The sequence below is a fragment of the Megascapheus bottae genome, chromosome 23 (assembly GCF_031878675.1).
Source record: "Megascapheus bottae isolate mThoBot1 chromosome 23, mThoBot2.hap1, whole genome shotgun sequence".
NCBI lineage: Eukaryota > Metazoa > Chordata > Mammalia > Rodentia > Geomyidae > Megascapheus > Megascapheus bottae.
The window spans coordinates 10,805,365-10,819,545 of NC_143531.1; the positions used below are offsets into that span (position 1 = coordinate 10,805,365).

General features: G+C 45.4%; 1 protein-coding gene across 6 annotated transcripts in view; it reads left to right on the forward strand.

Moving 5' to 3' along the window:
* Lef1 (lymphoid enhancer binding factor 1) overlaps nt 1-13,557 on the forward strand; it is a 93,415-nt gene extending 79,858 nt beyond the window's left edge. For 3 of the 6 annotated variants that reach the window (XM_090356706.1, XM_090356708.1, XM_090356710.1), the window contains 3 exons: nt 476-524; nt 1,243-1,283; nt 12,873-12,959. In XM_090356706.1, coding sequence (XP_090212832.1) covers nt 476-524; nt 1,243-1,277 — 84 coding nt within the window. In that variant the 3' untranslated portion in view covers nt 1,278-1,283; nt 12,873-12,959. Of the gene's footprint in view, nt 1-475; nt 525-1,242; nt 1,284-12,872 lie in introns of all 6 variants that reach the window. The other 3 variants (XM_090356705.1, XM_090356707.1, XM_090356709.1) reach the window with 1 other exon arrangement.
* Nucleotides 13,558-14,181: the final 624 nt, after the last annotated feature.

Here is a 14,181-nt window from a genome sequence, read left to right on the forward strand (position 1 = left end):
AATCCTCGGATCTCAGCCTCGTGAGTAGCTGGGGTTACAGGTGTGAAGTCCTTCCATTTGAAAGGAAGAGCAGTGTTAGTCTGTGAGAAGACTATCCTCCCGGCCCCTCCAGTGCTGACAGAACACTGGTGTATTTCAGCCTCATGGCTGGAGCAGGACTCCTTTACCAAACTGGCTTTTCTTGGAAGGCCTACGACCTACCTTCCTCCTTTGTCTTCCAATTTCCTCTCAGCTCCTTTCTTCCTCTCCTCTTCTTCCACTATATTCCTCAGCTGCCCACCCTCTACTCTTCCCTCCCCTCCTTCATCTCCTCTACCCTTTCCTTCCTTTTTCCCTCCCTTCTCCCCACCTCTTCACCCCTGCTGTCTCCCCTCCCCACATTCTCTCTACATGGATTCTCTGTTGCTTTCCTTACTTTGGGGTATCATTTTGTCTTTGTGCTCTGTGACCTGACAGTGTACCTTTCTCCTTCCAGGGTAAGAAGAAGAAGAGGAAGAGAGAGAAACTACAGGAATCCACTTCAGGTAGGCAGCGGGTCACTGTTGCACTAGTGCTTAGGGTTCTGACAGCTTGTACACTAGCGGGCACCTGCCAGCCCACGCTCTCTGCTTTGTTCTGTGGCCGTCACATGTGATGCTCCAGCTCCACTTTCCTTCCTGAAATCCTTCAATGTTTCTAAAAGTCTTTTCTTTGTCCGTGTGGATATGCAGAGGTATATGTGAAACACTTTCCCAGCCCTGATGCCTGAAAGCCAGGTTGGAAATTGTGTGTGTGTGTGTGTGTGTGTGTGTGTGTGTGTGTGTGTGTGTGTGTGTGTGTGTGTGTGTGTGTGTGTGTGTGTGTGTGTGTGTACCTGTGCACTCTTCTGTGCTTTAACACTTCGGCTTTTCTTCTCTTTGCATACCACTTTTCTTTGTATCCTCCTTTAAAATGTCACCGATGATAATTTTGCAACAGGCTATCTCATGTCCCCTTGAAAGTCTTTTCTGTGATTTGGGTTTTCAAGACTAACAAATACACTAAGGATTACCTTTCTTATGTATTCATTCCAAAAATTGGCGAGGCCCCTTTAAAAAAATGACACCACCCCTCGTAGTGCACAGATTCTTAAAAAAATGGCTAGCATGAGCCCCATGGAAATATGTAAAGCAAACACACCTTCAGGATGTTGTAGCTACTGCGTGTTTGGAATGTACAGAAACTTCTTCCAGAAGCATTTGTTAAAGACACAATTTTCTGCAGGTACAGGTCCAAGAATGACAGCTGCCTACATCTGAAACATGGTAAGAACAACTCTCTGGTCCTTCGCTGAGTAGCTAGAGAAAGAGGCCCTTGCCTGTGACTCTTCCCAGTCCATCCAACCCATGCAGCATATCTCCTAAAAGAGGCAACCACCAAACGCAAACTGCTGCTTTCAAAATGGATGCTTTTTGTTCTGGGTTTTCTTATACTAGTACAGGAGTTTGAACTCAACAGCCTGAGCTTTTGAGATCTCCCATTTCAGCCACAGTTCTACTTACAGCCTTTTTAGTGGCTAATTAGACACAAGTCTCATCATGGATTAGTCTGCCTGGGTTGACTTGGAATGGTGATCTTCCTCTGACTCCAGATTGGCTAAGATTACAGGCATAGCAAAACGGATGGTTTTTATACCAGCCACATTGCAAGATGTCTTTATGCTTTCCCTTCTACCCCTTGTCCCACTCTCTCTCTCCTTCCTCCTCAACTTCAGTGTTTTCTTAAGGAAATCTGCCTAAAAAAAGCCCCCAATTCTGAGGGCTCCAGAGGTGTCTAAGGACCATTCTAGCCACATTCAAATTTGCTTCTTCCTTGGGGATTTTCTCAGTTGAAATGAAATGTAGAGTGTTTCATCTATTATTACTTTAAAATATGTCATGGGCAATTTACCATGTTTCTTCCATCAAGTGTTTTTTTTTTAAGATTAAGATTAGAGTAAAATCTAGCAGTAATTATTAGAGTATTTTTCTTTCTACCCAGTTCTTTTTATTTCTGTCCACATAATGAGTAGCCCAGGGAAAGCTGACTTTATAAGTCAGAGCCTTAGTGTTCATGAAGGTTGAATTTACAATATATGTGCATCTTATGGTGATAAGTCCCCTCATCGGATTTGATTCTGCTTTCTTTCTGGAAAGCCACATGCAGTCAGTTAGTAAGGGGGTATCTTGTGTCTAAAGTCACTGGTGTAGTGAAGTCAGACTTCCCATCTGACTCATGTCATGGATGGCCCCTGGAGAGTTGTCTTATGTGAAGGGTGTGTGTGTGTGTGTGTGGCCCCTGGAGAGTTGTCTTATGTGAAGGGTGTGTGTGTGTGTGTGTGTTCCTGCTAATTCCCCCTGCAGAGATTTTCAAATTGATTAGTGGTACTTCTCTACTTACAAACCTCCATCAGCATTCCTATGGCCTGAGGACCTGCCCCTTCCTTCCTCATGTTTTTAACTTTGCTTGCTCTCCACCTCACTTCCAGCCCATGTGCCAGTTTCTCTGTCCAACAAAATTTACTGACTGTTCCCCCAACACTGCATGGCTCATGCTTAATGAGGTACAGACAGACCTGTATAGTGTTTCTTAGGAAAGCATCAGCTTATAAGACATTTATTCCTCACTAAACCAGGTGACATTGCCAAAGCTCTTAGCTATCCATTTTGTCACTGAAGTCTAGAGCAGCTCTCTCCAAGAAAATGTCCTGGCAGCGAATTTTATCTCCAGCTAGATTTGATTTTCGAATCAGCTGACCACCATATATTCTAGCTTTCTAATGTCTGCCTCCTCTGATCTGTGACCTGCAGGTGTTTGGGGTTTTGTTTGTCTTCCACTACTGGAATCCTAGTCTGTCTCTCTGGAGAAGCTTTTCTTGATCTTGTTTTAAGATACCAGAGCTGTTCTAGACTAATCCCTAGCTTCACTCTGCGTAGTAAAGCTCCAGTCCTTTCAATGTCCAAAATATCACAGGTGACAGGCGCATCTTTCCTCACTCCTAGTCCTCTTGCCTGGTGTCCACGTGGCGTAGTTATTGGGGCACTTGTGATGACTTCATCTTGGTGCCCTTCACAAGGAGCTCCAGCCTCAGAGAAGCCAGCTTGGTCAAACTTTTGTGAAAGGGTGCTGTCCTTCTCATGCCTGGCTTCTTGAGGGCTGGCCGCACTCATGCACTCTAGCACTTAAGTCATTTTTGTTGGAGTGGGGTGGGGACACCACAGGATAGCTGGTCATGGGGCTTGAACTCAGGGTCTGGGCACTGTCCTTGGGTTACAATTTATCATTTCATTTAAATTTTGCTAAAGGCTGATCCTCTACCGTTTCAGCCACACCTCCATTTCTAGCTTTTTGGGTGGTGATTTGGTAATAAGAGTCTTACAGACTTTCCTGCCTGGACTGGCTTCAAACCATGATCCTCAGATCTTAGCCTTCCATGGAATTAGCTAGGATTACAGGTGTGAGCTACTGGGGCCTGAAGATGTACCTTGATGTTTATTTTTGTGCAAAACCTGAGGTTTAACCCTGAGGTAAACCCTACATACTTCTTTTCTTCACTATATTTGTTAGTTTTTTTTCTTTCACTAAAAGTCTGTCCCATGCAAGAGAAACAGAGCAACTCTACTTCTACCTACAGTAAAAAGAGAATTCTTGCCAAGCCATTACCACTGCATGAGGCTGCAGCTGGCAGTCCTTTGTGTTGTATCCCTCTTCCTCTCACCCATGTGTGGCCAGGATAGCTGAATCCTCCACCCCACCGTGGAGAACAGAGCTGGTAGTCATTTGATAAGAACTATGAAGCAGACAGAAGCACAGATTTGCATTCAGAGGGACCTCAGCCAATTAGAAATAACATTCCCATTTGTCTTCCCCCATTCAGTGTGTGTGTGTGTGTGTGTGTGCGCGCGCGCGTGTGCGCACACACACGCATGCATGGCATGGCTACTGGGGCTTGAACTCAGGATTTTGTGAGCTCACTAAGCTTTTTCTCTGTTGCCAACTTTGGTTCCTTTCAGTGTATACCAAGGAGTGGGATAGCTGGATTCTGTTTCACTCTCGTTTTGTTTTGGTTTTTGCCATTCCTGGGTTTGAGCCCAGGGCCTGAGCACTGTCTTCACTGTCTTTGGACTTTCTAAATGCTAACACTCTACCTCTTGAGCCTCAGCACCACTTCCAGCTTTTTTCTTTGTATGTGGTACCAAGGAATTGAACCTGGGTCTTCGTGCAGGCTAGGCAAGCACTTTACTACTAGGCCAAACTCCTGGCCCCATTTTTTTCATTTTTTGAGAAACCTCCATGCGGATTTCTATACTTGTTTAATTCACATACCTGCCAAAAATGTATGAGTTCCTGTTTCCTCAGCATCGTCAGCATTTGTGTGTGCACATGTATACATGTCTGATACACCCATTTTGACTGGTGTACAGTTAACATTTCCAGTATGTGCTGAGGACCTGTGCCCATGTTTGCCTGCTCACAGCTGATGACCTATTACTTGAGCCATACCCCAAGTCTAGCATTTTGCTGATTAGAGATAGTAGTCTCGGACTTTTCAGCCCTCTCTGGTTTCAAACTGTGATCCTCCACCTCTCAGACTCCTGAGTAGCTAACAGGTGAGCCACTCAGACCTGGGTCAGATGAATCTTTCTAGTTTTTGTTCTGTTTTGTTTCTGCAGAACCATTGTGGGATTTGAACTCTGGGGGTTGTTCCTGAGCTTTTCACTCAAGGCTAGTGCTCTACCACTTTGAGCCACAGCTCTCCTTTTGGTTTTCTGGTGGTTGGAGAAAAGTGTCTCATGGAGTATTCTGTCCTGGCTGGCTTTGAACTTTGATGCTCAGGGCTCTACCTCCTAATTAGCTAGGATTACCAGCATGAACCCCAAATGGCTTTGATCCATTTTGAATTGGTTAGAATGGCTCTAGCATTAATCTTCTGCACCTGCTTGTTTCCCAGGTTAAAGAAGCTGTCTTTTCTTCTAGATAGGTTGTTGGCATCTTTCTCAGGAGTCAGTTGGCTGTAGACGAGTGGGTTTGTTTCTGGGCCCTCTATTCCATTGTTCTACATTAAACACAATTTTTGTTAAAGAAGATTCTTATTAAATATGAATGATCTTTGAGCTCAGATCTCTCTATATATAGTTCAAGTGCTTAAAAAGCTCTTTAAAACCAGCTGGGCACCAGTAGTTCACACCTGGAATCCTAGCTATTCAGGAGGCTGAGATCTGAAGATCCAAGTTTGAAGCCAGCCCAGGCAAGAAAGGCTGTGAGACTTATCTCCAGAAAACAAAGTGGTGCTGTGGCTCAAAGTGGTAGAGTGCTGCTAGCCTACAATGTATCTTGATCCAGTGTCAGCCCTTCCATCCTTCTCTCCTCCCCTCTTTTGACCCCCATCCCCTTATTAAGATGCAAATTAGTTGGAGAACTAGAACTTTTGAAGCATCACTGGAAAACATGGATCATTCTTGAATTCGCTAACTTTCTAAACAAGTTTAATGTTTGCTTTTAACAGAGCAGTTTCAGAAACTTGCTGACTGAAAATCATACAGACTGAAAGATAATGGAGCTATTTTTAATATGGTTCCTTTGATTGTAACAAAGAACTAGTTCACATTGTAATAGTGGTACTCACCGGACACTAGAGAAAATGAACAATGCAACTGGTAGGAGGTAGCTGGAAAAATCCTAAGGCTTGTCCAAAGTCTCAAGTAAACGTTAAGGCTTTGTCCAAGCTTTGCTTTCTCACACCTATAATTCTAGCTATTTGTAAGACTGCAATCTTTAGGGTTGTGGTTCAAAGACAACTTGGAAAGTGAAGTCCATGAAACTCTTATGTCCAGTTATCTACCCAAAAGCCAGAAGTGGAGCTCTGGCTCAAGGGCTGTAGAATACTTAGCCTTGGGCATAAACACCCAGACCCCAAGTTCAAGCCCTAAGACTGACACCAGAACAGTAGAAGTTTAAAAAAAAATGAAGCCTTCGACAGCTAGTAAGTGAAAAACTGAAACCCTATGTTCTGTTCCTCGTCTTTGTTAACACAGTTGAGAATTTTTTCTGTCACTCAGGAATTAGAACTGTGGGGAAGGGAGCCTGGGACTAGAGGAGGGTGACCAGCAGATCAGGAGATCCAGGTGTTGTAGGTGGTGGTGGGCCCACATTGGCATGAGAAGAGAAACAGGTTTGCCCAGCATTATCCCTTAAGTAGAAAGCCATCCAGCAGCCATGTTTCTTTCCTCCTCATCCTCCAGTCCTTTGGATTGTGCTCATTCTCAGCCAGTGGTGTCGATGTGCAGAAGAGGCTTCCTCAAGGCTCCTTCCTGGGAATATCCAGGAGGAGAGGATGGCTGGCTTAGGTTTCTCCTTCTAGTACATTCTATTTATAAACCCTTGTTATACTGGCCACAGATTTCTTAGAGAGAATGTTCTAGGTTAAGACTCTGCATAGTTAGTGTTCCTTAGGAAATCCAGACATGGGGCAAGGAAGAATGGGGTGAGTCATTGTGTTATGCAGCTGAATGTCAGCATGGCACCGGGTGCCATTTATACTGCAGGTGCTCAAAAGCCCGTGAGATAGAATTACAACCAACGTGCTAAATCAAATGACTTACAAAAGAGAAAGATTGATCTTGAAGAAAGCTTCTCTAATAGAATGCTTTTTCTCGCTAAGCTAGCTGAAATTTGGGGAAATGTCCCCTAGGGATCACAGCTGCTCTCCCCATCCCAAGTATCCAAACGTGGATGGTTTCCTTTTCCTGTCTTCAGTGTACAAGGGATTGAACTCAGAACTTTGCCCATCTAAAGCACTATCAGAGCTGTACTCGCATTTCAAAACTGTGTGTGTTTGTAAGCACGAAAATAGCTTGTGCACTAAAGCTTGAGATTAGAGAGCCTGGAGCTCCTGCTAGAATATTTTCTACTCAAGGTTGGTGCTTGCTCCCTTCAGCCATGCCTCTACTTCTGGCTTTTTGGTTAACTACAGGTAAAGAGTCTCACAGACTTTTTCAACTCTGATCTTCAGATCACAGCCTCCTGAGTAGTTGGGCAGAAGGGCTCACACGTGTAATCATAAGTAAAGTCACTGTTAATGAGATTTCTTCTCCTCATGCCGTCATTCCACACTCATATCATAGTATATGGTCATAGAACAGAAGAACCAGTGAATATGGTGGACAGCTATTTCCAATAACTTCAAATATGGAATCTCCAAAAAGCACCAGTGCCTGGTGCCTCATCTCTTTTCCCCCTCCTCTCTCAGCATGGCCTCTCTTCAGGGAGCAGTGCTTCTTATTTTCTGAAAAGGTGGTTTATATTTTTGTACAAAATGCCCTGTTGGACTTCATTTTCCACCCTAAGTTTTATAAACCCTACAAGTCTTGCCCCCCTGACCTGCCATGTGCCTCCTGGGAGAGTAGCGGTGGGGCCCCACGTTTTGGTCCACACATTATGTCTGTGGCTTCTCCATAGAGGCCGATGGCTGGTCATCTCCTTAGCCGTGATAGAGAAGACACGCTCAACCCGAGTCACGTGCTGCTTGGATCTACTGCTTCCATCCCTTCACTCCAAGCATGTGTTCGTGACAGCAATGACTGCTTTCCGTGCCCTGCAGAGCTTTTCCTGCCCAGCTCCTCTGTGCCCCTTCACCTCCAGTGTACTGACCGGAAGTGGGGATCTGGCGTCTCTCTGCAGATAGAGGCTGGGCACATAGCCACTGCCCTACCCTGCATAGGCTGACTCAGTGGGCAGCGAAATAGGCTGCAAATAACACAGACACGAGTAGGTACTGATTGTGGCTGTTGCTATTATTGGGCAATAAAGCTAGCATCATCTTCTGTTCAGGTGAAAGCTGTGGAAGTTGGAAGAGACCAGCTAAATTTATAGGAACTAAAATTTATAGTACTAAACTTTTGGGGGTGCTGGTATTGTGGCATAAACTGGGACCTGGGCACTAGCCTGTAACTTTTTTTTTTTCTGAAGCCTGGAACTCTACCACTGAAACATCAACTCTGCTGGCTTTTGGGTGCTTAATTGGATATAAGAGGCTCACCAGCTTTCCTGCCTGGGCTGGCTTTGAACCATCATCCTCAGATCTCAGCCTCTTAGGTAGCTAGGATTACAGACATGAGACACTGGCACCTGGCTGGACTGGGTGACTGATTCTTTCATATTCAGACTCCAGCAGTAGCCAGTGGTCTGCCTGGAGTCAGCCCAATCACACACAGCATCAGCGGAGACTCAGCTTAGTGGGTGTAGCTGTAGAGAGAAATCTGCAGGTCCCCTGGATTCCTTTACTCACACTCACGTGTCTTTCTTGCACTTGCCTGCACACTAGTCTTAACTCACTTTGGATGCTGGGGGAGAGAAGGATGCTCATGCAGACGACCCTGCTGTAATCTAATGCAAGTCCATGGATAGGGCTAAGGCTCCCTCCCTCCCTCCCTTCCTCTGGATTCTGGGAATACACCTTGCATGCTGTGGTTAGGCACTGACTGATCCAAAAGGTCAGGTCAGATTGTGGGTGGATTCAGCTGTAGAAACAAAACTCAACCAGGACCACCACCACCTCTCTCCATTGTTTCTTTTCTGAAATACAAGGTGCCAGGTTGGTGAAGCTGGCTTTTGTAGAGTTGAGAATTCACCATTTGTGGATATATTTGGTTCTCTTCATCATCCTGCCTTCAAATACAGCCTGGGTGTGGTACCTTGGGTGGAAGACTGGCCGCCTCCCCCAGGGCAAAGCTGCTATTGTCTTGTGATGGACAGACAGAAGGAAGGTAGAAAAGGGTGATGCCAGGCACTGGTCACTCATGCCCATAGTCCTAACTACTCGGGAAGTTGTGCTCTGAGAATCACAGTTCAAAGCCAGCTCAGGCAGATAAAATTATTGAAACTTACCTCTGCTTAGTCTGTAAAAAGCTGGAAGTGGTTAAGTGCAAGAGTACCAATCGAATTAAAAAGCCCTAGGCCCTGAGTTTAAGTTCCAGCATGTAAAAACAAAATAATTGTGCAGGACTCTGGTGGCTTACCCTTGTAATCTTAGGATTACTTGGGAAGTGGAGATCTGGGGATCACAGTTCAAAGCCAGCCCAGTCAGGAAAATCTGAGACTCTGATTTCCAATTAACTACCACAAAAGGGCTAGAAGTGGAGCTGTGGCTTAAAGTGGTAAAGTGCTAGCCTTGAGTAAAAGAGCTCAGGAACAACACCTAAGCCCTGAGTTCAAGCCCCATTGACCACAAACAAGAGCAAAGTGAACAATTTTGTTCCCATTTACTGCCAAGAGGGTTGGGTGGGGCTGAGAGTTTGGCCTAGTGGTAGAGTATTTGCCTAGCATGCACAAAGACCCAGGTTCAATCCCTAGGTACCACATACATAGAAAAAGCTGGAAGTGGTGCTGTGACTCAAGTGGCAGAGTGCTAGCCTTGAGAAAAGCCCTAAGACAGTGCTCAGGCCCCAAGTTCAAGCCCCATGATTAGCCCCAGGCTGAGGGCAGGAAATGCAGCTTGCTGCTGTGTGATGCTTCTTGCAGTTAGCCATTTCTGTACCTCACCAAACTCAGTCCTCTCCTCAAACTTCACGTAACTGAAACCACCTGGAGGTCTCTGCGCAAAAGGCCAAGGTCTCTGCTGACAGCCCTCTCTAAGAGGGTCCGCATTTTGTCGACCCAGGGACTTCATTACTCCTGGTGTGAGCTGTAGTGGCCATTGAGCACTGGTGGTACTGAGGCCAGCGTGACCCCTCCAGCCAGAGGGCTGCAGGCCAAGCGTTAGCCAAGCACTTTCTGCTTTTGTACCTACAGGGAAGGGATCTCATCATTGTGCATCAAGGCCTAAAACCCCCATAGTTCAGGGACGGTGCCAGGCTTGGGTCTTTTAGATGTGCCATTACCACCTGGAGTCTTGACAATTTACTGCCCATTCACAGTTTCTGATGCTATGGGGTTCAAGAGTTTGGTCCAGAAGAGCATTGGGGGGGGGGGGGTCTTGTGCTGCCTCAGTCCACTGCACAAATGGCAGAGTGCTGGCTTCTGGGAGGGGGCCCAGCCTTCACATCTGTAAGCTGCTGCCCTGCCTTTGAAGCTGCCGCAGCTGGAGGGATAATTGCAGCTTTGATTGCGCAGGCCTTAGGTGGGTGTGGCTCTGCTGGGGCTCCTGGGGCCTGAACCAGCCTCAGCCCGCAGCCCCCCACTGCAGTCTTAGATGTGGGAAGTCTCCCGTCTCCAGAGCCTCATGCCTGTGGTTTCTTGAAAAGAAATCTTGATTTGATCCATTTTGTATCCGCAAAAGCCATGCTCACAGGCTCCAAGCTCCCCCTGGAAGGTAAGAATGGCTTTGCCCGGCTTTGACCCCTGGACTCAGGCAAAGCAACTAAGGACAGTCAGGCCTAATGGGGCAGGAAGAAGAAAATCTGTCACTTTAAAGCACAGTGCATGGTTCTAAAAGTGCCCTAGAGCAACTGGGCTCTTTAAGGCGCAGTGCAGATCTTAGACCACCTTGTGGGGCGGATTCGCAAAGTGACACTACAGCTTGACAAGGATGCAAATGGTTCAAAGCCATGGGTGTAGAAAGGAGTGACTTCCTTAGCAGTTGTGAGTTTCTCTCTAGGCATATCACACCTGTGCTTGGAGCAGATCACTCTCTAGCAGCCATTTGTCTTGATCACCATAGGGTGGAGTTTTCTTTTTTTTCCTTTTGGCATGGAGGAGGAAGCCTTGAACACGGGGCTTTAGCCTTTTGCTGAACTCAGGCTACTATTCTACCACATAAGCCACAGGTCCACTTCCAGCTTTTTGGTGGTTCATTGGAAAAAGACATATGGACTTTTCCTGCCCATATTGGCTTCCAACCATGATCCTCACATTTCAGCCTTCTGAATAGCTAGGATGATAATCAGGAGTCAGTGGTGCCGAGTGTGAGCTCAGCTCACTGCAGTCACTTTAAGAAGGGAGGAAGAGAGCATCCTTGCAGGAAAGACAAAGATTGTGGAGCAAGGCACCACAGATGGGCTTTGTCCAAGGCCTGCTTCCCAGTGAGGGCCGGAGAGCTGGATCTCAGGATGGAATGGTACCCGTTAAGGACAGACCTCCAGAGGACAGGCGGCCCTCTCAGTAGAAGACATTGCCTGTGGCCTGTCACCCAGAGCTTGCAGGGACTAGTAGAGTCCTTGTTGGGAATCAACACATTTCAGGTCAGTCTGGGAAGCATAAGCTAGACCAAAAAGCTTTTGGAAGTCTGGCATGGAGGAAGAACAATGTAAATAAGAATCTGTGGGGTGCCCTAAGGCCAACCCAATCTCCACTTGAGTCCTGTTCCTGTCTGTTTGGAGATGGAGGTCCTTCCTAGCTCTTTGATCTGCTCTGTTAAGAATTTGAATCCTTGTTAAAAAACAAGAACTCTCAGGACACTACAGTGTGTTTTCCTGTTAAACAGGGGAAGGTTAGTTTTGCAGAGTAAGACTGGAAATGGCATTGGAGACAGGTGCAACATTCTGTGGCTAATATCCTCCAGTTTTATCTCTTCTTTTTCCCTTCCCAGTAGCTGAAGGCTGCCCAGGTACATGAAGCTTCTTCATATTTGAAGTCAGTCATTTGTAAGCATAGTTGTTGGTTGTGGTTTCAGGCTCACTATTCACCTTGCACTTTGTACAATATGTGTGTCAGCTAGAACTCTCAAAACGGCCTGAGGAGCAGGTGCCTTCAGTCACCCTACATAGATTACTCTCCTGTGCAAATCCAGTGCAAATGCTTTAAACTGTCTTGCCTCCACCTCTTCCCCCCCCACCGACACACACAAAAACCTAGGTTAGAGTTCCATTTTTCATCTAATTTCTATTCACATCAAAAGCATGCAGCATCCCTACTATTATTAAGAATAGTTTTTGTGTATGTGCCAGTCCTGGGGCTTGAACTGAGGGCCTGGGAGCTGTCCCTGGGATTTCTGTGCCTAAGGCCAGCACTCTACCACTTTGAGCCACCACTCTACTTTTGGCTTTTTGCTGGAGGTAAAAGTCCCACAGACTTTCCAGGCCAGTCTGGCTTTGAACCATGATCTTCTGATCCAAGCTCCTGAGTCACTAGGATTATAGACATAAGCCACAAGGTTCAGCCAGAATTAATGGTTCAAAGGATGACCTTGTCTTGTTCTGAGGAGACCATGATCACAAGGACAGACAAGGCTGAGGGTTAACTCCCTAGAGGAGAAAGTGCTTGGATTATTATCTGGAGAAGATCTGAACTTTGCAGTGCCTTTCTCTTTTCGTTAGGAAAGTTGAGCAGCATCTCATTAAGAAAGTTACATTTTACTTTCAATCACTTTTTTTCACGCTCAGATCATGAAAGCTTTCAATATATGAGAAGTTCTTTTTGAAAATTATTTTTTCAAATCATTTGGAGTGTTCATTCCAAGGCTAGCTCTAGAGATCACGACTGTTACGAAGATGAGGACTGTAAGAGCTGATGGAAACATGGAAGTGTGCACGCTATGTTGGGCTTGCGGACTGGATAATGAAAAGCCTTTTAGTCTTCCCTACAGCCATGCAAGAGCTCCCCCAAGTGGCCCCAAACAAGCAGAACACTTCAGAATAGCCTTTCCCTTGTCAAATTCAAGTTTGTCCATTTCCTCCTGAATCATTTTCATAGTTTGTTTGTTACCACGACTGGATTTACTTGATAAACCTCCCATCAGAACTCTGTACTATGCACAGAGACAGAGTCAAAAGTAAAAAGGTTGGTGCATTGTATGGTGAGGAATTGGAGCTCCCCAAGGGGAATGGTTTTAGAACCATCAGCAGAGCCAGAGTGGATGATGGGTGTCCTATACAGAAGTTGCCATTTTTAAGGCCAGAGACACAAATGTATTAACAGTATTTCATCTGTTCCTTCTTGAGGTGGAAAACGAAGCTCATTCCCCACGTGCAAAGCAAAGGCAGCGACCCCAGGACCTCTTCTGGAGATGGAAGCTTGTTGAAAAACTCAGACCCATCTCCAACAGCTTGTCCAGCTGACCCTGAAGGAGCACTGACACCAACTTTCCCCTGCGGTCGCTGTTAGAGACGCTTCTCCACAGAGACAATCACTGCAACGCCCCCTTCTATCTACTGCAAGAGCCAAGTTCCAAAAACATTAACAAGGTTTTGTTTTTAAAAGAAATTAAAAAGCACACCAAGAATGCTAGCAGGCACCTGTCAGCTGAACGGCTTTTCCCTTTGTCTTGAGTCCACTTCCCAGCACATCTTGTGAGCATACCTGTCACCTCTCCAGCAAGGACAGTGACTTTGACCAACTTTGCCTGCCACACAAAACTGGAGCCAGCAACACAGCAGGAGCATCCCAGTACAGGACTTCTGAGACTGTCCCCCCCCCCCACCTTCTCCTTCTGTCTGTCTTTCTCGTAAAGCTTTTATTTAATAGTGCAAGAAGATCAATCTCATGTTGGCTTTTTTTTAAACTTGAATATTTTTTAATTTACTTTTTTTAGTTTTATTTTCTTGTTGTCTATGTTGCTAGCTATGAGGTTTTAAATAAAATCCAAAGGCCAGAAAGAATTTGGAATAAAAACAAAATGAAAATTGAGACTTTTTTTTTTGAGATTTCATCTCTGTACCTCGTGGCCTGTGTCTTTATAAAGGTGTTTGATAGAGCTAAATAAACATCATAGCCAGATCCATTCTGTTGGCAGATCGATTTTTCTTCTGATTTTTCTTTTTTCTTTTCCTCCAGTAATAAACCTTAAATACTCTCAGCAGAGCAGTTAACATTTTCATGTTTTCCTTTTTATTCCTTTCTTGTAAAAAAGCCCAGCACTTGAATTGTTACTACTTTAAATGTTCTGTATTTGTATCTGTTTTTATTAGCCAATTAGTGGGATTTTATGCCAGTTGTTTAAAACAAGCATTGATGTTAACCCATTATTTTTAAACAGCAAGGCACAGCCTTTGCTCTGAACTGTCATCTCCTGTTTGTCATTCCAGTTTCAGTTAACATGCTGAGCATTTTTTTAAAAAGCAGCTTTGTAATAAAACATTTTTTAAAGTGTCATGTTATTAAGGATTAAGTTCCTGAGAAGCTAGAGTTGGTCACGAACAGAAGCCACTGGCAGAACTGGGCTGTGTGTTAGGGTAGTACTTCCCAACCATCTCCTCAGTACCCCACCCCATCCCCTGCTCCCCAGGCCTGTGGCCTTGCCAGAGGTAAATA